The sequence below is a fragment of the Canis lupus genome, chromosome 8, assembly GCF_011100685.1.
Source record: "Canis lupus familiaris isolate Mischka breed German Shepherd chromosome 8, alternate assembly UU_Cfam_GSD_1.0, whole genome shotgun sequence".
Taxonomy (NCBI): domain Eukaryota; kingdom Metazoa; phylum Chordata; class Mammalia; order Carnivora; family Canidae; genus Canis; species Canis lupus.
In genome coordinates, this window is record NC_049229.1 from 39,444,735 (window position 1) to 39,472,504 (window position 27,770).

At 51.0% G+C, this 27,770-nt stretch overlaps 1 protein-coding gene across 1 annotated transcript in view; it reads right to left on the reverse strand.

Annotated features, from left to right (window-relative positions):
- Positions 1-1,034: 1,034 nt before the first annotated feature.
- Positions 1,035-27,770, reverse strand: part of SPTB (spectrin beta, erythrocytic) — a 51,673-nt gene continuing 24,937 nt past the window's right edge. The window contains 20 exon segments of the mRNA NM_001220481.1: positions 1,035-1,182; positions 1,575-1,624; positions 1,900-2,096; positions 2,910-2,994; positions 3,441-3,579; positions 4,916-5,160; positions 6,546-6,920; positions 7,164-7,368; positions 8,462-8,592; positions 9,068-9,346; positions 12,692-12,781; positions 13,260-13,466; positions 13,840-14,103; positions 15,374-15,520; positions 17,175-17,265; positions 17,377-17,579; positions 18,714-19,470; positions 23,387-23,524; positions 24,995-25,865; positions 27,006-27,156. Coding sequence (NP_001207410.1) covers positions 1,035-1,182; positions 1,575-1,624; positions 1,900-2,096; positions 2,910-2,994; positions 3,441-3,579; positions 4,916-5,160; positions 6,546-6,920; positions 7,164-7,368; positions 8,462-8,592; positions 9,068-9,346; positions 12,692-12,781; positions 13,260-13,466; positions 13,840-14,103; positions 15,374-15,520; positions 17,175-17,265; positions 17,377-17,579; positions 18,714-19,470; positions 23,387-23,524; positions 24,995-25,865; positions 27,006-27,156 — 4,773 coding nt within the window.

Here is a 27,770-nt window from a genome sequence, read left to right on the forward strand (position 1 = left end):
TGGCCAGGCTGGAGGCAGGGTGTGTGTGTGTGTGTGTGTGTGTGTGTGTGAAGTGTGAGTAGGGCTGAAATACAGAGCTGACCAGGATTCTGCATGGGATATATTCATGATTGTTCTGGGGTGGTTGGTGTATGGGAAATCTCCATCTAGAGTATCCATCTCCCTAAAGGTGTAGGCAAGCTGGGTCAGGCAGTTGGACAGGTGGGGTACGTGCACTGGTGAGCCATGCAAGGCACGGGCTGAAGTGTTGTCTTCTTCTAAGCTGCTCTCCAGGGCCTTTCTCCCAGACCGGAGTTACAGCCTCTTGGGCTCCCTGCACAGACACCCTGGGTCTTCTCAGTGAATGGACCTATTCCTTCCTGAAGCCATGTGCACCAAGCGTTTGGGAGCTGTTCTGTCTTGGATCTTCCCAACACTTCCATCAGCCAGGACTCAGATGCACACCTTCTTTTCTACAAACTGGGGGGACTAGCCTGGTGACCCAGAAGCCCTGGGGCTTTCCTTCACTGCTGCAGGGCTCCTTGAGGCCTAATCCTGCTTTAGAACTAGCTCCACATCCAAGCTCACCAGCCCACAGGTGTCAGGCCAGGGAGCAGCAAGGGGAGGGGGATCTCTGAGTAGGAGGGAGGGATCTGCTAGAGGGCTGGTTGTCCCCACTTCACTGGCTGGGGCAGGTGAGATTGGATGGTCTATTTGTGAGAGTGTGTGTGTGTGTGGGGGGGGGGCATGCTGTATCAAGGATGGAATGAGAGGGAAAATGGGAGAATGGTATATAAAAATAAATCTTCCCTGGATAAACTGTTTCTCCTAATGTCGATGGTGATGTATCTGTACAATAAAATTTATTAGACTAGGTAAAATCAAACTAGTAAGAGTCATGCCAGTTGCCCGGCATGTCAGTTTCCTCTGGGGTGAAGGAGCGGGGAATTATTCTAGAAATTAAGGAAACCTAAATAAAAAGAATCCTGATCTGAAGGAAGAGTCTGGAAGAGTGGGTGGTGCGTGCCTGTCCTCGGGTTCTGCCCTGGCTGAGCCTAGTAGGGATGAGTGGATTCTGGCAGCAAGGACTCCAAGGAACCAGACCAAAGGGACAGGAAACTGACCGGGGACGTCCTCTCGGTGGTTGTGCGATGTGGACCTCGGGGAGCCTCCCCTGCTGTCTCGCCTTCTTCCTCTTGAGGCCTAAGGAAGACACAGCCTCTCTTTAGAAACCACCTCGCCGAGGCCACTGCCTCCCCTCAAGGCCCAGCTCCCCACTCTCCCCTCCCCAAACACGCGCCAACTATCTCCCAGTCCGGGCTCCCAGAGCAGGGGCGGGGGTGAGGGGGGTGTTGTTTCTGCACCAGGTCTTCAGGCCGCAGGTGGATTTGGGGGAAACAAAAGCTCCTCTCTGCCTCTAGGCTGCAGACACTCCAGATTTCTCTGGCTAGTGGCCCAGGTGTGACAGGTCACATGCGCATTATTAAAACATCAGGGGGCCTGTTTCTGATTAAAGTATCCTCCTTCCCCTTCCCACCTATCCTCCTCCGCAAGGGTTCCTGCCAAGTCCACCGCCCGGCCCTCCCTACACTTACCCGCTCTCCTCCTCGGGTCTCTCTGGGGTCTGGCGTTCTTTTAGCTCCAGCTGGGGGAAGAAAAGGCCCAGGGTATCAGAGTAGCCGCCGAGAAGAGCCTGCTTGCTGTCAGACCAGCCTTCCCTAAAGCTGGCTCCCAACACACCTGGTGTTTGTTCTTTTAGAAATTACTCCTTTATGTCTTTTGTATTTAGAAGTACTTCCCACGTCCCCGGTTTCCTTCCCGCTCTGCTGCTGGCCAAGCCTTTTACACTGCCTGTGGGTGCCTAAGGACTTGAGATCCCCCCAGGGCTGGCTGCGGGGGCTGCGTCCGTTCCCTGCTCACCGTAGTGGGCTTCTCCAGGGCAGCGAAGCGCTCCGCCCAGCTGGCTGTGGATTTCTCAAAAGCCTCATGCCTCCTGATCAGCTTCTCCACACTATCCACCGTGTGTCCAAAGTCCCGGCTGGCCAGGTAGGGCTCCTGGGCAATCAACCACGCTTCGGCCACGGACGCGTCCCTCGAGAACTGGCACACTTCCAGTACTGCCATGGAGAGCAAGCCACAGACCCGCCGCGGGGCCCAAGGGCCGGTTAGTACGCAGCACTGGGGCCGCCAGTGGACAAGGAGCGGGCGGTCAGGCAGGAGGCCTCCACAGGTGTCCCCGAACCACCTGGACACCCTGCTCAGCGGTGACCACTCCCTCCCATACCATGTGGGGCGGGCGGGGGGGCTTCCTCTTCTCTATCCACAGTTATATTTGAAAAACACATTAGTTAGAACAAATACTAGTTTGAAAACAAAACATAACTTGGAGGTCTCCTTTTGAGGAGCAGGCTTTTGTCCTGAACGCTCTCTGACCAGCCCTTGGCTATCTCACACAATCGTGTCCAAGCAACCTTGCAGCCATCAAGGCTCGTGTGTAGCTCCTACCTGAGTGGTAGGATTTTCCACCTCTCCTGAGTCTCCAGCTGCAGAGGACAGAGCTCTGACATGCCTCAGATCAAACATGTGGGAGGCTCTAGAGCCTTAACCTGACCCTTCCCCAGGCTACAGGGATACTGGCCTGGTACGAGTGGCAGTGTCCTCCCAGTAAAGGCTGAGCCACTAAGGCTCTGCCTGGACCTAGGTGGAGCAGAGGGCAAGCAAAGAGAGGGCATGCTGGCCAGTTAGGGGTGGGCTTCCGGCAGCGGGCCTGTGTGGGTGTGTTGTGTGGACCCCTGAGGCCTGTGGCCCCAGAACCTTGTTGATGAGTGGTGCTCTGGGGGCTCCTCTCTCTAGGCAATCAAAATCACCTGCCCCCACCTCAGCAGGACCCTTTCCTGCCACCCCCAGTTCTGGGTTTCCAGTGCACTCACACATGCGGAGCTGTTCCTGACGAGCCTCCCACTTCTCATTCATCTCCTTTCTCCTGGATAGCACCTGCTTCAGTTTCTCACTAATCTGTGGGAAGGGAGAGAGAACAATTCGGGCTTTCCCTTGTCTGAGGTGGTGTGCAAATGGGTCCTGCAAAGGAGTCTGGGTTTGGTCACATGGACCTCACTTCAAGTCTTGGCCCTGCCACTTGCCAGCTGTGCAACCTTGGGCAAATGACTTAACTTCTCTGAGGCCCGAGTGCCTCTCCTAGGAAATGGATGTTGCCAACGCCAAAGCACGCACACATGTGGGTAGTTAGGTGGGTGATGAGCCTGCTCTCCCCTACTAAGCTGCCAACCTTGGGTAGGTTTGGTGGGGCTCTAATCCCTGGGCCTGCACACAACCCCGATGCTCTGTGAGTGAAAGTCTCCCTCAGGGAAACCATGGCCCACGGCTCCCTCCCAGGAAGCTCTCTGGCCTGGCAAGAGTACAGGCAAGAGTACAGGCTTATCTTTACCCCGCTGTCCTCTCACCTCCTCCGAGGCCTGGTGCTGCCTCTGCAGCAGGGACTCCCCCAGCTCCAGGCAGGCGCTGAAGTTTTTGCTCCGAGTGTCGATCTCTGCCTTGATGCCCTGGTGATACTTCATGAGCAGTTCCACTGAAGAGACATCCCTGGGAGGTGGGGTGGGGTCAAGGGGTCGGGGAGGGAGTTTGGGGAAGAAGGAAACTCTGGGTGACTCTGGCCTGCCTGATGCCAAGTCTTGCCCAACAGGGCTGCCCCCTACCTGCCTGGGAATCTGACCCCACTTCCTCCTCTCTCTGGGCAGCCAGGGAGTCCTCTGCTAATCCAGCCCCAACAGGAACGCTGGTGCCCTAGTATCTTCTGTTGGTCAGTTGGCAGGGGATGGGCTGGGAGTCTGGGGACCCCAAAAGAAGCCTGGGAATATTATTTGACGATAAAAATAAATGAAGTTCTGACACTCACTACAACATGGATGAACCTTAAAAGGATCGCACTAAGTGAAAGGAGCCAGTCACAAAAGACCACGCACTGTATGGTTCCCTTCCTGTGACGAGTCTAGGACAGGCAAATCTGGAGAGACAGGAGGCAGATTTGTGGCTGCCAGGGGCTGGGGAGAGGAGGGAACTGGTGGGCAATGCCTGTGAAGGGGTACAGGGCTACCTTCTGGAGTGATGAAGGTCTTTTAAACTTAGATTGTGGTGAGGGCTGTACATGGTGATCATGCAAAAACCCCTGAATGGGACATGCTAAGTGGCTGAATAGTATGTAACGTGAATTGCATTCTGAATAAAGATGTAAAATATAAAGTCTTGGAACGCCTGGGTGGCTCAGTGGTTGAGTGTCTGCCTTCGGCTCAGGGCATGATCCCAGGGTCCTGGAATCAAGTCCCATATTGGGCTCCCCGCAGGGAGCCTGCTCTTCCTCTGCCTCTCTTTGTGTCTCTCGTGAATAAACTTAAAAAAATATATATAGTCTTGGCCGTTGGGATAGGCACTTGAGGGCAGAGGGACATAAATGGGCCAGCGACCTCTGCCAATAAGACAGTCCGTGGAGAGCCGCTCCCTGCAGAGGGTCTCACTGCCATGAGCCTGCCCCTACCCATCATGGACAACAAGCTCCTTCCTAAGCTGGGGGGTACAGCCTCCACACCCCAGCCCTGGGGGAAGAGTGCACAGTCCTGGACCTGCCTAGCTACAGATGTGTGAAGCACTTGTTTTCACTGACAGCTGTGGTCATTGCCCTGCTGTCATCAGGTATGAATGGCAGAGGTCTTTCTTGCCACTCTTAGGGCTCCCTTCACTCTGAAATGGTCGGTCCCTCCAGTAGATGCCGAGCTGCCCAGTTTCTGCCTGGACCCAGCCCCAGATGCCCCCACAGTCCAAGACCACCCTTCCAAGGAGGAGTCCTCGGGCAGTACCCTGGTCTGCCAGCCTCTGGGACAAAGCAGCTGAGGAGTGGGGCTGCCTTGAGGATGTCCCCCCTTACCTGGGTTTCTCCTGGGTCTCAATCTGCCGGATGATGTTCTCCATCCAGGAGAGGAGGTCTCGGACCATGCTGAAGAAGCGGAATTTGTCTGCTGTGTCTACCAGCTGGGTGCGGCGGCCGGCACAGGCATCGAGCAGCGCTTGCCACGCGGCAGTCACCTCCTGCTCCTTGTTCAGGATGGCTTCTGCTTTCTCCCCAGCGTATGCCGTCTGCAGGCGGGTGGCCACATCCTGGAACTGCTGTACCTGTGGTTGGGCAAAACTGGACATTGTTCCCCAGAAAGACATGTCTCTGGCCTCTGATGGGCAAGGGGTCTGTTTCCTTCAGGTCTTCCTTCCCAGGGCTCTTCTGGAAGGCAAGGTCTTCAGCCTCCCATCAGTGCTGGGGGACAAGGCTCCCTGGTTTGGCTTCTGTGGACCCAAGCCATCCTTTGGGTTTTGATGAGGATATGGGAGTGAAAGGGACTCTCTGCCCTGTGATCTCCCCAAGAATACTGTAATAAGAGTAACTATGGGCCAGGCATGTTTCATAGGCACCCTATGAAAGAGGTACTATTGTGATCCCTGTTTTTGACATGAGGACACTGAGGCACAGGGAGCCAGAGTGAGTGGCCTGAGTCATTCACACTAGGAGAGGGGTGCAGATTGGAGCCCCTGCTCTTAACCATTCTGTCTGCTGTCTGTTCAAGGAAGGGGCTATACCAATGAAGCCTCATTTCTGAGATTTCAGTGGCCTGTGCCCACCTCAGGGGTTGTGGCATCCCCAAAGCACAAGAGCCACATGGCAGGCCCCATCTCCAGCTGGAAGACAAATTTCTAGGTTTTCTTCCTAGTGAACCAGGGCAGGACCCACCTTGGTGTCCTACCCCTAAACCCCGCTGGGTGGGTGCGGGCTCCACAGCTAGCCTGTCTCTCCTGGGGCCTCTGGAAGGCTGCCAAGGCCCTGGCAGCAGGGGCCCCTTGCCTTCACCCTTTCCATCATGCTAAGTCCTATGGAGCCCTATGGACCTGCAGAGGTGCCTCCGGGGCACCCCAGTGATGGAGAGAGAGGGTCTAAGCAGATCCTGGGGTCCCTCTAGCTCCCATGTAGAAAGACTGAACACCCTGGTAGCTGACAGCATGGAGTCTGTGGCCAGGATGCCAGGATCTGAATCCCAGCACCACTGTTTATTAACACATTCTGGGGAACTTGTTTACTCTCTGTGCATTGCTCTCCTCATCTGTAAAATGCCAATACTGCTAGTACCTACCTTGGAGGGTGGCTATGGGAAGTCCGTGACTACATGTATCGCTGACAGCAGTACTTGGTGCTAGAAAAGCACCATACGTGTGCTCACTCGTCACACTGTGGCACCACCAGAGAAAGAGTCTTTTAAGGCATTTTATGCTTTGGGTTTTTTTGAGGATTCAGTTTGAAGAACTACTTCAAGCTAAAAAATCAGTGAAGGCCACAGCCCCCAGCCTTTTGGCCCTGAGCTGTTGCTTTTCTACAGAGGTGAGATCTCCTGGTGTCCATTCTTGGGGGTTCACCTCTAGAAGCCAGAAGAGGCCTTGACAGCCCAGGGCCCCCAGGAAGAGGTGGACGGCAGGTCCCTGGAGCCTGCAGGTGGGCAGCAAGGGGCAAAAGTTACCTGCAAGCCCAGCAGTTGGAGCTCTCGCTCAAAGGCGGTGTGCACCCGGTGGAAAGACTCTGCAGTGCTGGCGTCCAGCCCCACGTCCTCAGGTAGCTCACGGTGCTTCTCATCGATGAGGCCCAGGATCTCCGTGCCCGTGTAGAAGTAGCGGTGCAGGTCGTAAGAGGCGGCCAGCAGCTGCATGCGCGTGTCAATGAGCTCCAGCAGGTCCGCCCACATTTCGTTCAGCCCATCCTTCCACTCGGCGATGGTGGCAGCTTCGCTGTGGCCTGCGTCGATGAGCTGCTCGATGATGAGGTTCACGTTGTCCACCCGTTCCTGCCCAATCGCCCCAGTCTCCCGGGCAAAGTCCCGGAACTTGTCCCGGAGCAGCTGGATGTGGGATAAACAGAAATGTGGTTATTAAGGCCCCAGGGCCTTGTCATGACCCCAGCTGCAGACTTTCTCAAAGTGGCAACCAGGGCAGCCTAAGCTCACACTGGCATGTCTCCATCTCTATGCAGGAGTGTGTGTGTGTGTGTGTGTGTGTGTGTGTGTGTGTGTGTGTCTGGGATGACTGCTCCTGTGTCTAGGGCTTCAAAGAAAACAGGGAAAGCAGTTACTGTGAGTACTCACAGTAACATGGTCAAAGTCCTGCCCCATTTCAGGGGAAGAGGCCACCAGCTCCTTTTCTGCAATCCACTGCTCCAAGTCATCTGCCTCCCTCTTCAGCTGGAACAGGTGGTACATGTTCTCCAGCTTCCGCCTGCGTTCTTCCGCCACGTCCCTCAGCCCAGCATAATGTTTATCCACTTGCCCCTGAAGTCGGATGATCTGCTCCCTGGAATTCCAAACGAGAAAGCACTCAGAGATAAAGGCAGAGAGCCCTGAGCAGCCAGCTCAGAGGAGCCCATCTACAACTCCCCAGCCCCATAGCAGGGATAGACAGGGAGGCCAAGTGAAAAGAAAGGACAGCAGCTTTTCCCAGGAAGTGCTGGCAAGGAAAGGAGCCATCCCTGAGGCCAGAACACCTCAGGGGAGGTCCAAAAACGTGTCCTGGGTGGATACCATGCCTCCCTCATTGTTCCCCCAAGGAGGCCGATGACGCAGCAGCCCGGATGGGGCCTGTAGGGCCAGGGACACAATCCTTGGGGTGGCTGCTGAAGCCCCACAGCTGTGGATGCCCTGCAGACAGCTGAGGACAGGGCCGGGCCTGGGGAGTGCAGCCTGAGGTGTCTGGCCCAGTGGGCTCCCATCTGTGCAGAACTGGCTAGACAGGTGGGGTTTTCTATCTTCACACCTATATAATGATTTTTCTGAGACACAGTGAGATCCTGAAGTACCTTCTGGACCATAAAGGGAAGAACAAAGTTACTCTGGAGTATCTCTTGGCATAATCTAACTCTTCAGGAGATTGGAGCTCTTGATTCACCAAGAGAGTATAGTTTTCTACCCCATTTTCTGATCTTTTTGCAAACTAGGTCTCGGTTGGCCTTGTTTGAAGTTACTCATGCAAAACCAAGGCGGGAGGGCAGCCCGGGTGGCTCAACGGTTTAGCGCCGCCTTCAGCCCAGGGCCTGATCCTGGAGACCCGGGATTGAGTCCCATGTCGGGCTCCCTGCATGGAGCCTGCTTCTCCCTCTGCCTGTGTCTCTGCCTCCCTCTCTCTCTGTGTGTCTCTCATGAATAAATAAAATCTTACAAAAAAAAAAAAAGAAAAGAAAGAAAACTTAAAAAAAAAAAAAAAAAAAAAAAAAACAACAAGGCGTGAAATGGAATTGGACCAATCAGCCTTCCAGAAAGCAGTTGTCTCAAACCCAGTCATCCCAGAACCTGTTGCTGTTTTCCCACTGGGACCTGAGAGGATCCTGCTTGGTGGGGCCCCCGGCCCGATGCCCGTGACCCAGCCAAATCACTCCAGGCGGCACACGCACCCCTCAGGGTGGCCTGCAGACAGCAGGCTCTGGGCCCTGCCAGCCAGCTGCTTGATGTTCCTTCCATACTCCTCCAACGTGTGCTGCTGCCTCAAATGCCGCTTCAGCATCACAATGGCACCCTCTTCATCCTAGGAGGCATGACTATCAGGGCACCTGCTCCTGGAGGTGCCTGAGACAGGGGTGAGGGGTGGGGTGCAGCCAGGCTCGTGGGACCCTCACAAGAGAACTGTGCATGATTCCTTCCTGATACTTATTTCCCAGCAATACCCTACCTTCCTCTTGATTCTTTTCTGCTACCCATCCTCCCAGGCCCAGCTCTGATCTTCTGGCCCCATAAAGACCTCCTTAGAGACACCTCACCTCATCTCTCCCTCCCTCCCATGGCAATCCATCAGTACGGAATCCGTGACACGAAAAAGGTGAGGAAATCTTGGGTTAGATCCTATCTAAGTTGGCAAACGGGGCACCCGGCTGCAGGGCGTATATTGCGGTGGGTGTCCTCACACACCTGGACTGTCATTGGGTGGCTGCCCACTGACTGCCCAGCCCCAGCTCTTCCTCTTGGCCTTGGCTCCCAGCCTGGCACCCCCGGCCCGGGCCAACCTTGGGAATCTCGTCGGAGATGATGTAGAGCTCTTGCTCACTGATCCAGGCCTCGGCCTCGCCTGCGTCCAGGTAGTACTGCTGTGCCTCGCTGGCATCCCGCAGGCGCTGTAGCCGCCCGGCCGCCGCCTCCCGCAGTGTGTCCCATGAGCCCTGCAGGTGCCCCAGGCGCTCCTCGATGTCCTGGCAGTCGATTTCTGCCGCCTCCACCAGCTGCTGCCCTCTCTGCAGCACGTCCTCCACCCGCGGTGTGTGGCCCAGGATCTCATTCTGGAGCGTCTGTGGCCAGAGGGGAAGGGCTCGGAGGTGAGGTCTCCCCACCATGTAGGGGGCCAGGCCTGCAGCAGGTCACCCAGGGCCACCTCTGGCACCTTGGCAGCCTCCCACTCAGGGAAGCTAATGCAGAGCAGGTGGTGGCCATAAAAACTGCCCCTGACCATGTGCCAGGCACAGTGCTAGGCACGCCACAGTATTCTCCGTCTGCCACCCTGCAGCCTTCTAGGATGAGTGCGGAGCGGTTAAGTAACTTGTGGGCAGTGAGTGACAGCGCTGGCATTTGAAATTGGCTCTCTCTGCTCCCTATTCTTCCTGCGTCTCAGCACAGCCTGCTTCTTAGCTGTACGTGTTGGAGAAGGGAAAACAATGTTTAAATGGCCTTTGACATCTTATTTTAGCATCCCTGGCTCCATGTGAGACAAGAGTTGACCGTTACTCCTTGTCCAGATTTTAGGATTTTGGCTCTCCGTCCCATTTCTATTTCTTAAATCTTTTGTGAACCTTGTATTATTACCTACTTAAACACGTGGTCACCAAAATGGCATTTTCCACTCTCTCGGGTGACTAGGATCACCTTTTTCTTCCATGGGCCACTACCCATGTGTGACTCACTTTCTGGGTCCGAGCCTAGTTGCTTCTTGCATGTGGGCTCTCGGCTCCTTACACTTAATCTCCTCCCTTTCTACAATTTCCCCATGGCCTTTAAAACCATATGGAGGGCGGGGGCAAGAGCAGTACACAAGAGCAGTACAGTGACTGTCAGCATTTAAAATACACAGAACCGGTCATATCCACAAGTCACCTAACTTGCTGAAATGTCTTTTTACCTTTATATTCGGAATCTCAATCCTGACACTGTTGCGTAGTCTGTGCAATTGAACTCAAACAACCATGGCGTCAGCTCTGTGTGCCTCTTTCTTTCCCTGGGATCTTACCACCTCTGCTAGGGATCCTAAAAGGTTTTTCTCTCTTTTAAAGCAATTCCTCTCTAGGCTTCTGTGCAGTGTTCTTCCTTTATGACATATTCTTCCTACTTCATGTGTCCCACACACAGTTACGCAGTTATTTCCTAAGTCCTGGGCCTCATTCTCAACAAGGGACAAGATCAACATCTTGTCCCCTGCCTTCATAAAGCTTACACTGTTGGAGAGGGAGCAGATGGCAAGCATGTAAATTAGTGAATAAATGTGGATACTGGGTGCTATGAGAAAAATACCCCAACGAGATCGAGAATGTCTGCCGAGGTGTGCTGGTGGCTCCTTGAGCTGGGGAAGTCAGAAAGGGGCTATCTGAGGAGATGGCATTGAGTGAAGCATGAGTGGTGAGGAAGAGGCAACCACACAAAGATTTGGGGGAAGAGTGTTGCCAGCAAGAGGGAAGAGCGAGTGTAAAGTCCCTGGGGTGGAGCAAGCCAAGACTATCTACAGGCCAGAGAGAGGGCCAGGAAAGCTAGAATACTATGATAGAGGGTCAAAGTGATGAGAAGTGAGCTTTAGAGGAAGACAGGAGCCAGATCAGGTGGGACAGAGGTTCTCAACCCTAGCTGCATGTTGAATAATCTGGGAAAACATACATAGGGCCCTATCCTCAGGGGTCTTAAGTAATTGATCTGAGGTAAGAACTGAGCATTTATAGGTTTAAAAGTTCCCCCAATTAGGGAATTAGGTGATTCTAATGCACAGCTGGAGTCGAGAATCATTCATGTGGTACCACGCGGGATTTGTTCTAGTTGTAATGGATAACCTTTAGAGTAGTGGTTCTCAAAGTGGGATCCCAGACCAACAGCATCAGAGTCACCTAGGATCTTGATAGATACGCAAATTATCAGGCTCTACTCCCAAAGTCTGATTCAGTAGACCTGAGATGGAGCCTTGTCACCTGTGTTTTAACAAGCCTTCTGGGTGAGCCTGGTGCATACTGAATTTTGAGAACCACCACAGTAGAGGGAATGATAAAATGAGACTTAAGCTGTAGCCAGTCTAGCCTAGAGTTGTCTTTACTAGGCCAGCCATGCTCTCCCAAGAGACTATCTTCCCCTTCTCGGTGAGGGAAATCCCATCCATATTTGTCTTGCCCTTTTCCTGAAATAGCAATCTTCATCCAGGGTAGTTGAGAGTCTTTTAGGCAATGACACTGAGGCCAGACAAATCAAAGTCTTGGGTGTTGGAAGGACAGATGTTGGCTCATTTTACAGTTGAGGAACCTGAGGCCCCAAGTATACTGCTTTCTACCTTTAACTGGAGGTTGTGGTGTGAATTGAACACCTACCCATTACCTTCTAGCCCAAGATCCTGCCTGTGCCCACTGGAGCCTTTGTGACTAGGTCATATCAACTGGAAGAAAAGGGTTCGAGGGAGCTTTTCAGACACCTCTTCAAATGTAAATCAGATCCTCGCACAGTTTCTGGGCTCTGTGAGCAGATGTCAGATGCTGTTATTTTGAGGAAGAACTGTCTGCCCTGACCTTTCTTCCCCAAGGAGCTCAATATTGACTGGCATTCTGGGACACATTGCTTTTCTCTGGGATATGTTCCCAGGCTCTCATTGCTCTCAGCTGTGGCTGCCCCCACTTCCTGACCCAGAGGGTAGATCAGGCAGGAGGAGTGACTTTCTACTCAAAAGCAGGGTCTGTGGCCAGCCCCTGGCTGGACACAGAGGCACCATAAGTCCATACAACTGGCCTTCGTAGAAGATATAAGAGGATATTCATAGTCCTGATACAGAAGGAAGTATAGTATCTGCTCATTTCTGGTTTGAATCGGGGCCACAGAAATTACCCATTAGGCTTAAGAAAGAGCAGAACAGCAAATGGTATTACTCCAATGGCTCAGGGACCGAGTTTAGTGGCTTCCTAATGGGGTTTGAGCCCCATGAGTATCCTCAGGTGGCAAAAGAAATGGGACCTACTTGCCCTGAGGATACCTAACAGGCCAGGCTCAGTCCTGGAAGAGGGGCAAATCAGTACTGGGAAAGAAACCAGGAGCTCTGGGCTTCCTTTCCGGGAGGCCATGGGATACAGAAGTTATAAAGTACATTAAATCCCAGGCTAGGGCCTCTGGGTCCTGTACTCACTCATCTATGCTCTGATGGTTCTGAATGGCTCCAAACCCAAAGCATCTGGACAATCCCTTACCAGCACTGGCCCCGGCATGTACTTCCCAGAATTCTCTCTGCCATCACCTAAGCTGCTCTTTTTATGGATCTGGGGGCCCCATAGCTACCAACAGGAACAATAATTGGCTGTTGCTGGCCTTCTACAGGCCAGGGCTGGGCTGGGCATTCTGCCCTGGGCAGGGCATGGGCAGGGCAGGGACAGGTGGGGGTACTTACCAAGTGAAGAAGGACTCACCTGATTCTTCTTCATTAACAGCTGCACGGTTTGTAGATTTGTGCCATAGTTGGCTGACTGGGCCAGAGGCAGCCTCTCTTCCACCCAGAGCTGTAGAAATCAGAAGGCGGGGATAGCTGATGACAATCATGGCCACCCTTTCCCTGAGCATTCACCACCCTGGGTCAGATAGAGCTCTCTCCTGCTGTGTCTCCCTGGTTCTTCCCAAGGCCCCATCAGGGTTTTGTCCCCATTTTACAGATGGGGACACTTAGATATTTTGAACTGAGGTTCCAAGTAACTTGCTTCTGGTCATACAGGGGGAAGGTAACATAGCTGGATCCTGAACCCAAAGTCTCTCTATCCCAAAGTCCATGACCGAGTTATCATTCAAAAAGCACTGGCTTAAAAAAAAAAAAAACAAAAAAAACTGGCTTTTCTTTCATATTTAACGTAATCATCACAATGGCTCTGAGGTCACAAGGTGAGAGGACCAGACATCTGCTAAGAATTGCCCTGGGAGGCAGCCAGTTATCCCGATGGCAGCTGCCGGCTCAGCCTCTGGGAGTGAGGTCTGCGGCCAACTCACGGTCTCATCCTCTAAGTCCCTGCTGATCTGCAGCTTGGCTCGGGATGACTCCAGCTGCTTCTTCCTCCTCTCCAGGGGCTCCAGGAGGTCCAGGAACCGCTTCTCGATGCTCATGTCTGCGTCTCCTGCCTCCTCTCCCAGCGAGGGCACCTGGGCAAACAGCTCCCCCAGCTCCTCCTTCCGCACGTTCACTTGGTCTTCCACACGCTGGGACACAAGGCAACAGTGTCGGTAACAGCTTTGGCACCTGGGCAGCCCACGTCCTCTTCATCATCTGTATCCTATCCATCCTTAAAGGCCCAGCCTTCCCCAGGAAGTCTCCCTGGATGCCCCCACTCATCCTTCCTAATCCACAAGTGCCTATCCTATACTTCTCGTGCATGTTTTTTTTTTTTTTAATTTAAATCCCAGGATCCCTGTGTTACCCACTGCAAAGGAGCAGAAGATGGGTTTTGAACCAGGAGACATTTTGGCTCAAGCCCAGCTAAGAGGAACAGAAGGAGTAATTACTTTCAGGTTTCAGATTTGTTCCCCAACATCTCTTATTCCAACATTCCCAGTCTACAACCCACTCACGTGCCTTCAGCTTAGCCAACATCCGGTTGACACTGGTCAGGTCCTTGCCCGGGTCATCAGACCGCAGCTGGTCCTCCATAGCACTGATCCACTTGCTGAGGTCTGCATGGGTCTGTGAGCGCAGGTAGGAGCTCCTAGCTGCTGAGAGGTGCTGGGCCCTCTCCTGAGTGGCAGCCTGAAGCTCATCCCAGAGCCGGTGCAAGTCTTCCAGCCTCTGGGACACCCGGGCTGCATACTGGGCCTTCTCCTCCATCAGCTGCTTTCCTTCCTGTGTGGAGAAGCAGGAAGGCTCATCATCTGAGGCTGGGCAGTCTTGGAACAGCCCTGCTCCATGTGGCTGCCAGGGGTTAACTGAGGGGAGATTGGGGAGTCAAAGAATCTGCCTAGAACTCAGGTGAGGCTCAACTGAAAGACTGCACCCCCAGAGTTATTTGCAGGAGAAGGTGTGACAGGGAGGGGTGTGTCTGGGGCAAAGGACTCAGGGAGATTGGAGTATGGGGAGTTGTTGCAGACCAGGATCAACTGATGCTAAATTATTTTTTAATAAAAAAAAAAAAAGATTTAAGATCCATCCAGGTACAACCAACATGGAAAGGACTCTACCCTTTCAGTTGTCTTCCCAGAGGCTGTGCAGTAGCTTTTGGTGATATCTTTTAGTTACTGGGTTTGTCCTATATGGTTTTCACCTGCATAAATGTACCCTTTTGGGTGGGTACAGTAGGATATGACTTGGGCCTAGAAATATATGTTACTAATAACAATATTTCCTGAATAAATAATGGCCCAATAAATGCCAAGTACTATTCTAAGTGCTTTAATGTTCACTATTCCCTTGGGTACGTACTGTTACTATCCTCATTTTTCAGATGAAGAAACTGAGGCAAAGGGAGATTGAAGAGTCAAATAGTCTGGCTCAGAGCCTGCATCTTTAAACACTATGGATACTGCCTCATGTGGACCCTATGCCTACTTCTTCCTGGACAGCCACAGCAGGGAAGAGCAAAGGGAATTGATTCCCAGATCTAACACCAGCTACATTTTGACTTGGGCCCTTGATCAAGCCTGTTATAAGGGGGACCCTTGGTTTCCTGTCTATGAGGGGTGGGGAATGACCACTCCCTGATGGTTTTGCCCATCCAAATGATGAAGGCCAATGGTCCCCTGGATCACTCTGCTCATCTCACACATTCCTCACCCTTGGTCAGGACAGTGCTGGGGCCCTGATGAGGATGATAGAAGGCAAACAGTGATAACTGGTGTCCTGGGACTAGATGCTGAGGCACTAACTCAGTACCTCAGTGTCCTGGACTGTCTCCAGACTCAGGTGACCCAGAGGAGGCACCGATTCCAGCCAGGCCTAACAATAATGGATGTACCAGGAACTCAGAAGGGTTGACTACTATTTAGAGAAGTTTTTCACTTCCAGGTTCTATACTGTCCAGCAAGCTTCAGATGGTGTCTATGCCCTGTGTGAATCCCCATTCAGGTAAGCATATCTGAGCAGAGAGCCCGCACCACTTACCACTTGCTTTACTTACTGCATCAATGCTATCTAGCCACCCTTGGTGGGAAGCCAGGTCTGCCATAAATGCCTGGTGTTTCGCCCACTTGTTTTGCAGGTTTCTCGCATCATCATAGGAGACATCCTGAGATGTTAGCAGCTTGTCATTGATCCAGAGAGTGAGCTGTGGACAGAAAGAGGGAGTTTGAGTGCATCTCTTTGGCCAGGGGCTCAGGCAGGACCTGCTGCCCATCTCGGCTGCAGAAAAAGGCCAAAGAGGGGAAGTATGAATACAGCAGAGCACTACTTTCCAACTTTCCAAAACTCTAGGTCCCGAACTCCTGGACAGCAACTTAACCTGTGTTCTCTCAGAGCTAAAATACGAGCACCTGGGTGTCTTCCCTAGTAGAGCGTATGCAGTGTGACACAAGGGTATTTATGCTTCTCCCCGTATTTCCAGGACCCAGGACAGGGCCTGGCCTACTGTAGGAATTCAGTGACTGTTTACTGAATGGATAGATAAATCCACCCTTTGGCAGTAGGATGAGAAATAATTAATAAACAGAGAGAAAATATTATCTGAGGAAGAAGCTAAGGGGCAGAACCTATAATTAACAATGAGGGAAGAACTGTGATGAGCATCCAGCGTTTCCAAGATATCCTGGCAACATCCCAAGCCTGGTTGGTGCCAAGAGCAGAGGTGGATGAGAACAAAGTTATCTGGGCCGAGAAGAAAGGGGTATGAGGATGGGAGAGAGAAAGAAGCCAGAGAAAGCACCATTCCACACAGAAGTACCGCACATGAAGAGACTCAGGAGTGCAGGTTAAAAATCTTCCTTGCACAGCTCATCCTAGGCTGAGCAAGAACCTTCTCAGCCAGCTCTCCAACCAGGAGGCTTGTTGAAAACACTCTTCTCTACTTTTTGAGACTCTGATTCTTCTGGGCCTGAGTGAGGCAGGACTTTACATTTAACAAGGGCCAAGACTGGATCCATAATTTACAGGGCCCAATACAAAATGGAAATGCTCAAAATTATTAAGAATTTCAAGATGGTGGGATCCCTGGGTGGCGCAGTGGTTTGGCGCCTGCCTTTGGCCCAGGGCGTGATCCTGGAGACCCGGGATCGAATCCCATGTTGGGCTCTCGGTGCATGGAGCCTGCTTCTCCCTCTGCCTGTGTCTCTGCCTCTCTCTCTCTCTCTCTGTGACTATCATAAATAAATAAAAATGTTTAAAAAATAAATAAAATCAAGCTTGGCCGAAACATTAGTGCAGCCATTAAAAAAAAAAAAAAAAAAGAATTTCAAGATGGCAACCACAGAGCATTAAACCAAGCATGGTGCCCTTCTGAGCACAGGCCCTATATGAATGCACAGGTGGAATGCCCTTGAAGCCAGCCTTGACCAGGGTCCAAGGTGACTTTAATATAGAGAGCCCTTAGGCCACTCTTTGAGAAACCCTGCCCTAGACTAGGCAAATTAAAATTTGTAGATTTTGGGGAAAAATTATAGAATCAAAAATTCTAGAGAATGACCTAAGCTATCAAATACCCAGACTTCCCCTCATGAAATTCCAGACTCCCAACTTAGAAAGGATCCCTATGGACTTTCTTCTTCTTTTTTTTTTTTTTTTTTAGTTTATTTATTTATTTATTTTAGTAATCTCTACACCCAACTTGAGGCTCAAACCCATGACCCCAAGATCAAGAGCTACATGCTCCTCTGACTAAGCCGGCCAGGTGCCTCCCCTTTCTACCTCCCATGGACTTTCTACCTCTAGGGCACTTTGCTCCTAGAAGGGAATCTCCTGCAAAGTGGTCTGCCTTCCTAGAGTCTCACCTCCTGGCAGTTCTGGAGGAAGTTCTGGAGCTCCAAGTTGTCTTTTAGAATGATTGAAGCCTCTGAAGCCTTCTCTTTGTTTTTCCTGTGCCTAGAAGGGAAGCCGGAAACCATAGTCACAACAGTGCTAAGCTTGGGGACCTTACATAACACCACCAGCCCTACCTGGCTCTGGCCCCATGACCCTGGGGGTGGAGAGTACCTGTCCTCAATCAGCTGCACCTTTTCCAGGATCTTGTCTGAGTAGAGGTTTTCATCAGCTACCAGCTTGTTTCCAGAGTCCACAGGACTCAAGACCTTATCTTCGTTGTTCTCCATAGACACCAAGAAATCCTCAAACTTCCGGATTCCAGCTTCTGCAGCCTCTAGGGAGTCTGGGGGCTCCACGTGAGCCAGAGTATATTCCTGTTGAAGCAAGTTTCCAGATAAGGCATGAAGACAAGTTGAGAAGGTAGTGAGAAAAAAAAAAAAAAAAAGAGAGAGAAGGCAGTGAGGGCACTTGCCAAGCAGAAGCACCATATGCAGCCATCTAGGCTACAGTACAGCATGAATGGTGTCCCCTGGGGTTGTGCAAGGAAGAGGCACTTTAGGCCTTGCACCCCCACTCTCATCCCAGGGGCACCCAATGTACAGTGTGCCTAAAGCCACATGGAAGGGTAACTACTCAGGAAAATTCATATCTCCAGCCTGTAACTGACCCAAGAACAAGGCATAGTTTAGGAAATAGGACTGGAAAAGGCACGTGATAAGGAACAGAGAGGATTTTCCCCCAACTAGTGGCTGGAGAGATTCCCCAAAATGTAGAATTTGAGGATGCAGAGGAAGGGGAGCCCTCTTGTACTACTGGTTCCTCAAAAAGTCAAAATTATAGCCAGCATTTGCACTACTAGGTATTTACCCAAAGGATACAAAAATACAGATGTGAAGGGGGACATGCACCCCAATGTTTATAGCAGCATTATCAACAATAGCCAAACTATGGAGAGAGCCCAAGTGTCCATTGATTAATGAATGGATAAAGATGATGTGGTGTATATACACAATGGGATATTACTCAGCCATCAAAAAGAATGAAATCTAGCATTTTGCAACAATGTGGATGGAGCTAGAGGGTATTATGCTAAGTCAGATAAGTCAGTCAGAAAAAGACAAATACTATATGACCTAACTCATATGTAGAATTTTTAAGGAGGAAAACAGATGAACGTACAGGAAAGGGGAAAAGAAAAAAAAGGAGAAACAAGCCATAAGAGACTCTTAATGATAGAGAACAAACTGAGGGCCAATGGAAGGAGGTGGGTGGGGGATGGGCTAGATGGGGGATGGGGATTATGGAGGGCACTTGTGATGAGCACTGGGTGTTGTATGTAAGTGATGGATCACTGAATTCTATTCCAGAAACTAATATTGTGCTGTATGTTAACTAAAATTTAAATTAAAAGAATAAGTAGAATTTAGTCTCCGAGGACATTCATAGGCTCACCAGTGCTGTTACCCTAAGAGATAACCCCCCTCCTATCCCTGAATGCCTCTCCCTACCTGATTGCTGAGGATGGCCTCAGCTTGCTTGGCATCTCTCTGGAACTCCTGGAAGCCGAGGCACTGGGCGAGGGAGTGGTTGCGGCTCTCCCACATCCGGCACAGGGCGTCCCAGCCAGAATCCAGGCCTTCTAGCCTCTGGCCCAGGAGCAGGTATTCTGGGTCTGTCTGATCACGGATCACATTCTCCCCAGATGCCTTGACCTGCTGGTAGTCCCCTCGGTGCCCGTCAATCTCGTCTTTGATGGCCACGTGCTGCTGTAGGAGCTGCTCGGCCTCTGGGAGGGACTCAGGCATGTCCTCGGAAGCCACAGCCTTCTGGGCCATGGACAGCCAGGTCTGGAAGTTATCCAGATGCTGCAGGAAGGCCTGTAGCTGGCTGGCTTCACCCAGTGAGGCTTCCTGTTCCTTCAGGGCTTCCTGCAGTTCCTGCCACAGCTTCTCCACACATGCCTGCCTCTGGCCAATGTCCTCTTTCTGCTCAGGGTGTGATGCCATCAGCTGCTGTGACTCACGCTCCAGGGCACCCACACGGGCTTCGATGGCAGCCACATCGCGCTCCAGCCCCGACAGCTTCCGTTGGATGGAAATGATGCCCGTCAGGTCCTGGCCCAGGTCCTTTATGGACTGCACCACTTGCATCTTGTCCTCAATCCACTTGCTAGTCTCTTCACAGTCCACACAATAGTTACGCACCCGGAGGGCTGAGTTCACTGCCCCCCGCCGGTCTGATACTATGGTCTGGAATGCTTGCCACCTGCCAAGGAGGACACAGACACCCTCTTTCTTAACACTTTCCACAGGGCATCCCTACCTAGACTCCCGCCAGAGGCTCTCCCCATAGATCCTGCACACTGAAAATCATCTACCCAACAAATTGTGAGGAGTAAAATTCACTTATCCGATTTTACCCAAGATGATATAAACTGCCAATCAAATCTTTCCATTAGCAGAGATGTGATTTCAACCATAAGTAAAGGAATGAAAAGGACTCTTAGTTTGGCTCTGTATGTAGTTGAATTTTGGACAAATGCATAACTTCCCCAGATTTTTTTTTTGAAATGCTGAAAATAATGAGAAAGTTTACATTTATCAACTCAAAGACATAGGGTCCCAGCAGCCCTAGAGGAACCATACAAATAGCCAAAACCATGTTCAAAGTACCCAAGGCCTAAAAAGTCACCTTGGCTCTAAAAGAAAAGGGACCTTATGAAGGAGGAGGAGGAGGAGGAAGGGGGAAGGGGGGAGCTGGGATTATAGCTGAAATGCATAGCATAATCTTAAACTTCAGCTGCAGTGCTTGAATGAAAATGGGAAACATGCAAAGGTCTAGCACATGTCCTGGGTCTGAGGCTGGTCTGCTGCTCTCAGTCAGCCTCCTCTAAAGAGCTGTGCATCAGCCTGGGCTGAGACCAACAGGGACTGTTTCCTGGGATCCACGTTGACGCTTTCTCTCTCTCTCTCTCTCTCTCTCTCTCTCTTTCCCTCCCTTTCTTTCTGTCTTTCAGAGAGAGAGACAACACGAGAGAGCACAAACAGGGGGAGCTTCGGGCAGAGGGAGAGGGGGAAGCAGGCTTGACTGGGCAGGGAACCCAATGTGGGACTTGATCCCAGGACCCTGGGATCACAACCTGAGCAGAAGGCAGATGCTCAACCGACTGAGCCACCCAGGCACCCCAAGTTGACTCATTCTGAGTGACATGTAATATGTAAGCAACATGTGAGCACATAAAAGTGTGCTGAATGCTCATCTGCTGAGCCCATCTTTCCTGAACACCCACAAGGTATAAGTATTATGTTAGCTTTTGGGAGAATATAGTCATAGCCAGACTTTGCCTTATGGAGTGTATGACTTAGAGAGAAATTAAGACAAGCTCACAAAATAACTATAGTATAAAGTGCTATGATTAGAGCACATACCAGGCAGAATGGATTAAGGGAACTGGGAGGGTGACAAGGGTGACGGGGGAAGGTTTCATGGTGGCTACCTGAGCTGGATCTCAATAAGCACCTCTCCAGCACTGCTGCTGTAGTGATCTATTTAAAGAGGGGGATCTGAGTAGCTCACTCTTTTCTGTACCCCCAACACCTGGGGGAGGAGGCTGAGGATGTAGGTGAATGGCCTGTCCCCAGGCCAACTCTCATTGAGTGCATTGTGGGTCCTCCTAAGGTGTGACAACAGCTGCTAGACAGGTCTGCAAAGAGAAGTGGGAGATAGGCTGGGGAGAACTGGGAATACCAAGAGAGAGAAGAGCAAGAGCCCAAAGATTTCACATCTTCCCTCCTAGACAGAGAAATCCTTGAGTTCTGGAGAGTTCTGTGCCTCTGTGCAAGAAGACTCATGGTGATTTTCTCGGTTTTTCCCGGTGTGGCCTCATTGCAGACACCAGCAGAGGCCACAGAGAGGATGGGCTGGGAGTGAAGTCTGGTCCCCCTGCTGCATGGTCTTCCAGGTGGAAGAAGTTGACAGCACCACTCCAGTTAGCCCTGGCCAGGCCATGTCAGAACTTCAGGTTTGGTCCTGGGCCCAAGATTATTGAAGAAAATGTTGGTCAACTGGCATGCACACAGTGGAAGGTAATTACTTATTCAGTAAGAGTTTGAATGACTCACATGTGCCAAGCTTGGCAGAAGATATTCCCGTTTTGTTCCTGTTCACTCATTCACTAAGCATTTATCATGCAACTGTCATGTGCCTTGTGCCAGGCACTGTCCTAGGCTCTAGAGAGGTAGCAATGAACAAGGCAAAGTGCTTGTTCTCATTTGAGTGGGCAGAGACAAATAAATCCATAATTCATCCAGCAGTGACAAATGCAATGAAAAAATTAAGCAAGGTGATGAGATAGAGGCGCGGGGACTGGGTGGGAAGGAGGCAGTGATATTTTCAACTGGGTGGTCATAGAAGGCTTCTCCAGTAAGCTGACATACAAGTTGAGATCTGAATAATGTCAAGGTGTAAGCCATGTGGATATGCAGGAAAAGAATATTTCAAACAGAGGATGCTTATAGTCCAGTAGGAAAGTTCTTCAAGATCAAAGTAATTATAATACAAGGCAGAATGTAAAGCTCTAAACCAGTACAAAGGAGGGAAAGAAGGTTTTTCCTCTTGGACACAGGGAGAAAGAGGACCCCAAACTGGCCTAAAAGAGGGGCTGGATGTGGAGGAGAATTTGCACGCTGGTGGAGAGAACAGTGGAGGCCTGGAGGCAGGACTGTGGGCAAAGGGGAAGAACGGACAGTGGTTTTAAAATATTTTTGAAGGGCTCTCGCATGGACGAAGAGTCAATTGGTTTTGATCTCTCTGAAGGGCAGGGCCAGAACCAATGTATACAAATTGCAAGGAGGGAGATTTCCTTCAGTAGAAGGTCAAGTCTTTTAACCAAAAGGAGCTGCCTCCAAATGGGATGGGCTGCATGGTAAAGGGGCGAGCTCCCCACCTTGGGAGTGTCTGTCCAAGACACAATGGCCTGGGAGTATTTGACTGGATGAGATGACTTCTCAGGTACATTTCAACTCTCAGGAAGACCATCCTACTATTTCATGCATTTGCTTCTCTCACCTATGGATGGCAAGTGCCTTGATGTATTTCACTCAGGACAGTAGAGGGCTTAGGGATCTGTAAAGATCGTTGTTTGACTATAGCTCATTAAGGCAACAGATACCTGCTGACAAGTCTTTCTGTCTCACACATGCAAACACACTCGCATGCCCGCCTGCACACATGCAAATACACACCCACTGCCATTACCTCCAACCCTAAAGAAGGACAAAGAGACATCTTCCTCCTCTGCATAAACCTCAGATTACAGAGGAATCTCCTGAACTACAGTCTCCATCTTCAGATGCTGAGATAATCAGCCCTGTCCTAGTGACTCTGAAGTATCCCTACCCCCTTCCTGCCTCCTGCTGGGCCCCCACCAGAGTCTCTACTGTGCTGATCCTCCCTCTTTTCCCCCACACAACTGGGTTTCCCTAACTCCACCTCCCAGATTGCTTCAGGCAGAGCAAGATTCAGACCCAAGTGTGGGGAAAGGGGTTGGGGCAATGGGGAGGCGGTGAATATGTGGTACCATGTGTGCAGGGCCCAGGGAACAAATAGGAACATGGCGAGTACTGTCCTCAGAGACCCTTGAGGAACTCACACCAATTATGCCTTGGTCTGAAAGCGAAAGCACCCCCTTTCCAAAAGCTCCTCAGGGCCTGTTTTTTGTTCCAGTCACAAAGCTTGCTCAAGGCTTCCTGCTAATTCTCTTCTTCATTCAAGCCAGCCTCATTATCGATGCTGCATTTTGGCACAGGCTGGAGCTTTCTTTTATGGACAGTACTTAAGAGCTCTCAGAAAGCAATTTTCCATGCCTACGAATGTCTGGGGAAATGTGGCATGAGTACCATATGGCCTGATTCTAACTATGCGTGCACTCAGAACGTCTCCGCCATCACACAGGATACATGCCCCCCTTCCCCCGACCTGGGGCGGCATTCGCAGCTGTGTTCATCACACAGGGCCTTCCCCCTTGTTGCTTCAGCTCCACAGTCAGACGGAGACCGTGGCTTAGAAAGACAGGAGCTCTAAGGGGACATGGCACATGTCCTGACTCTTAGGCCCCACTCCAAGGGGGGTGTCAGTTGCCAAGCAAAGGCACCCTCAGTCCCCAGCCCAATCCACACCCCACCTGGCATTCAGGTGGTCCTGGTACTGCTTCACTTCCCCGCTGCGAGGGTGGCCGCTGTCTACCAGGCTGTTGGCAGCAAGGTTCACACCATCGATCTGTGTCATCAAAGTCTTCATCTCCTGGTCCAGGATGTCAAACCTGATATGGAAAGAGAAGATGAGGACTGGGGAAGAAGCATGGGCACTTTGCCTACTGCCCAGTCTCTGGAACGTGGGGCTCTTGCTTTCTCCTTCCATTTCCTGAATACATTGGACTGGGTAAGGGGACAGAAAGGAAAAAGATATGCTGACATACCCTATTTTCTGGTTCATGGGTCCAATTTCATGGTTTAGTATTTCTCGGGTCAGGCTAGTAAAGAGCTGGTTGCTTACTACATAGGCCACTGGCTCAATGGAAAGGCACAGAGGAAAGATGAATTGTGCGTGTATGGGGGGGTTAATCACCACAGAGAATACCTGCCATATTTCCAATTGCCACAGCTGCTGCTCTCAGACCCTAATTCCACTGCTTTGACACCTTGGCCTGAAGGCTACCCTCCCCAACCAGGTCCTCTGTCCTTGGGTAGGAGAAGGGAGAGCTACCGGGGGTACGGGTGTAGTTTGGAAAGCTGAGCCTTCTGGGATAAAAGATCAGGTCCTTCTGGCAACGTAAGCCCACCTGTGCACACTCGACCATGACCGCTCATCCTTCTCAACTCTCTAATTCCATACTTAAGATGCTGGAGGGCCACATGGATGGGGGAGGGGTGCTCCCCCCCACCTCCGCCCGAGCAATGACAGTAAGGAGAGTGGCCTTGTAGACCGGTGGTTTGCAAACTGGTCCCTGGTCCTCTGGGGTGCTGTGACCTAGGGACTGCCATAGAAAGCTAGAGCTGGTGGGGTTCTTTTTCTTTTTTTTTTTTTTTTATTGGTGTTCAATTTACTAACATACAGAATAACCCCCAGCGCCCGTCACCCATTCACTCCCACCCCCCGCCCTCCTCCCCTTCTACCACCCCTAGTTCGTTTCCCAGAGTTAGCAGTCTTTACGTTCTGTCTCCCTTTCTGATATTTCCCACACATTTCTTCTCCCTTCCCTTATATTCCCTTTCACTGTTATTTATATTCCCCAAATGAATGAGAACATATAATGTTTGTCCTTCTCCGACTGACTTACTTCACTCAGCATAATACCCTCCAGTTCCATCCACGTTGAAGCAAATGGTGGGTGGGGTTCTGATTTCTCACCTCCCCCTTAACCAAAGAGCTCCACTTTCCTCTGTGTTATAGGTCAGGGGTTCTGTATACAATTCATTTGGGCAAAGACTGCTGTGGCTGAAAAGTAAATGACTAACTGGACTAGAAAGATCTCCTTTGCTTTAGTTTAAGGAAGGCCCCATAGGGTAAAGTACCCAAAGCCACAGAGGCTGATTAAAACCTGACTTGGAAAAACAAAACAAAACAAAACAAAAAAGAAAAACCTGACTTGGGTGCCTGGCCTCAGAAATAAAGGGCATCCCATCACCTCTCAAGAGGAGTCTTGCTGACCTAGAGGCTGTTCTCACACCAGGCTGAGCTGGAGTGCAGGCTGCATAGCAGGGAGGTGAGGAAGAGAAAGTCAGGCTCTGACCTGTGCTGTGCGACCTCAAGGTCCTCCAGCGTGTCTGGGATTTGCATCTGGGCTAGCCACTTCTCCTTCTCGCCCATCCACAGCTCACAGGCGTCTGTCTCCCCAAACACCGTGTACAGGTCCAGGGCATCCTGTAGCCTCTGCCGACGCAGGTCTGCCTGGGCCACCACCTGCTGGTAGAGCTCCTGGAGGGCCTGCAGCCGGTTCGTCACATCTGGAGAATCCCGAAACTCTTGGGGGAAGCCCTGAGCCTGCTGTTCTAGATGCTCCATCACCCCACGGCTCTCCTCCAGTTCCTCCAGGAAGTCCTTGTGCTTCTTCCCCAGGGCCCGTGTGGCCCCCTCATCCTGCCCCACATCTTCGCCTGAGAGCAGCCGGTGGGCATCTTGCAGCCAGGCCTTGAGGTCGTCAGCATCACCCTGGAACTGGAAGAAGTTCTCAGCGTCCTGGAGGTTCTTCTTGCGAAAGGCAGCCAGCTCCTTCAGCTGGTCCCACTGGGCAGACACCTCCTTGATCCGGACCTCGATCTGTGGGTACCCAAACTGCTTCCGTGCGACCATGCCCTCTGCCTCCTGGAAGATCTGCCCCAGGTGGGTGTCCAGCCCTCGGAGCTCATCCTCAAAGGCCTTATGCTTACGTTGTAGGATGAGCACGCTTGTCAGGTCCTTGCCATAGTCTAGGGAAGAGTAGATCTGCTCTTTCTCCTTGATCCAGCTCTCGGCCTCATCCATCTCCCAGAAGAACTTCCAGAGCCGCTTAGACTGCTCCAGCTGGGCCTTCCGCCCAGCTGCCATGTTGCTTAGCTCCTCAAAGCACTGTTCCAGGTGGCTGACACGGTCCTGGATAACCTGGGGGTCACAAGGCTGGTACCCTGGGGGGAATGAGAAAAAGGAAGACAAAAGAGGTAAGGGCTTTGTTTGTGGGCAAGCTTCAGATCAGTTGCCAGGCTAGAACCACATGATCTAGAACCTACCATCTCACTGGGGCTTTGGGATTGCATACAGGGGGGCCCAGTTGCTTGGAAGGCAGGCGAGATTCTTCATAATTAATTCCCACTAACATTTCATGAGTAAGTTGGGCCAGCTCTTAGTAGAAACGCACAACGTGAAATTATTTTTTAAAAGGCCCAGACACAGGGGAACCTGAGTGGCATAGTCATTTGGGTTCAGATCATGATCTCAGGGTCATGAGATTAAGCCCCATGGTGGCCTATGCGCTCTGCACAGAGTCTGCTTAAAACCTCTTTCCCTCTCTTTCTGCCCGTCCCCCTGATGTATCTCTTTCTCAAATAAATAATCTAAAATAAAATAAAATAAAAAAATAAATAAAATAAAATAAAATAAAATAAAATAAAATAAAATAAAATAAAATAGCCCTGGAGTGCCTGGGTGGCTCAGTGGTTAAGTGTCTGCCTTTGGCTCAGTGTATGATCCCCAGGGTCCTGGGATCGAGTACTGCATCAGGCTCCCCAGAGGGAGCCTGCTTCTCCCTCTGCGTCTCTCATGAATAAATAAATAAAATCTTTAAAAAATAAATAAAATGGCCCAGACACAAATTTCAAGTTAACTCTTCAAAGAGGCAACAGGGTGTTTTATTTAAGAGCCAGAGCTGGAGGAGCACCTTGTTGGCTGGCTCAGGTGGAGGAGTGTGGGACTCTTGATCTCTGGGTCATGAGTTTGAGCCCCACATTGTGTGTAGAGATTAAACAAATAAAGCTTTATTTTTTAAAAAATAAAGAAATCAAACCAAAGCTAGCAATCCCAATTGTCTCTGTTCTATCTTGAACTGGCAGAGTGAATGAAAGGCAGATGAAGCGTTATTGGTGCTTATAAACACCTAATTATAGATTATTAAAGCAGCTGCCTGCTCTCCGGAGAATTTTGCTATCCTTCAAACTTCTTCCTTGCACCATTAGGTGATGGAGGAAGCAGAACTCTAAAGCTAGGAGATTTATCCAAGCTGGTGTGCCAGAATGCTAAGCCAGAGGTTGGGGAGACATCTGTGGCCTCACCTTTCTCCTCAGCGAACTGCCGGGTAGCTGCGGTGATGGCCTTCACTTTGTCCCCTTGGATGGCGATGTCAGCCTCCATCAGCTTGTGCTTCTGTAGCAGGTCCTCAACTTCCAACAAGTGTTTCCCGAACTCGGCAGACAAGAGGTGAGCCTGTCAAAGAAGACAGTCCAGGTAGAGGGGACGAGGAGAGGTGAAGGCACATACCTGCTAGGGGAGGGAATGTCTGGGCCTGGGAGTCAGATATAGTCAAAAAATGGTTGCCGCTCAGCATGGAAGCTATAGAGCAGGACTTCCTCCTGGAAGTGCCTTTCAGAATCATGCATGGAACGTTTTTCAGAAGCTGAAGCCTCACACTAGATCTCTTGCATCTGTCTCAAGTTTTGGAGCCTGGGCATATGTATTTTTAGAAAACTCCATGATCGGTTTATTGTGCATCTTTGGTGAGACCTACTACAGTGGAGGAGGAGGAGGTTCAAACTTCTTGATTGCCCCTATGCTGGGAGGTCTGGATTCTAGCCAGACTCAAACTGTGACTACTCAGAGCCTGATTCTCCAGGCTCCTGATTCATGTCTATAACTTCTAGGTCCTGTGGGTTGGCACCTGAGCTACCACAAACCTAAGACATCTTGATCACCCAAAATACAGTGGACCTGGGCTGGTGACCTCTCTGGAGCAGAGGGAGCCAAGCAGTCAATAGGTGGATGCAGCCAGACATGGTACTGCCTCTGTTTCTCCATTGTGGCTTAGGGATGTGCTTGGCTGG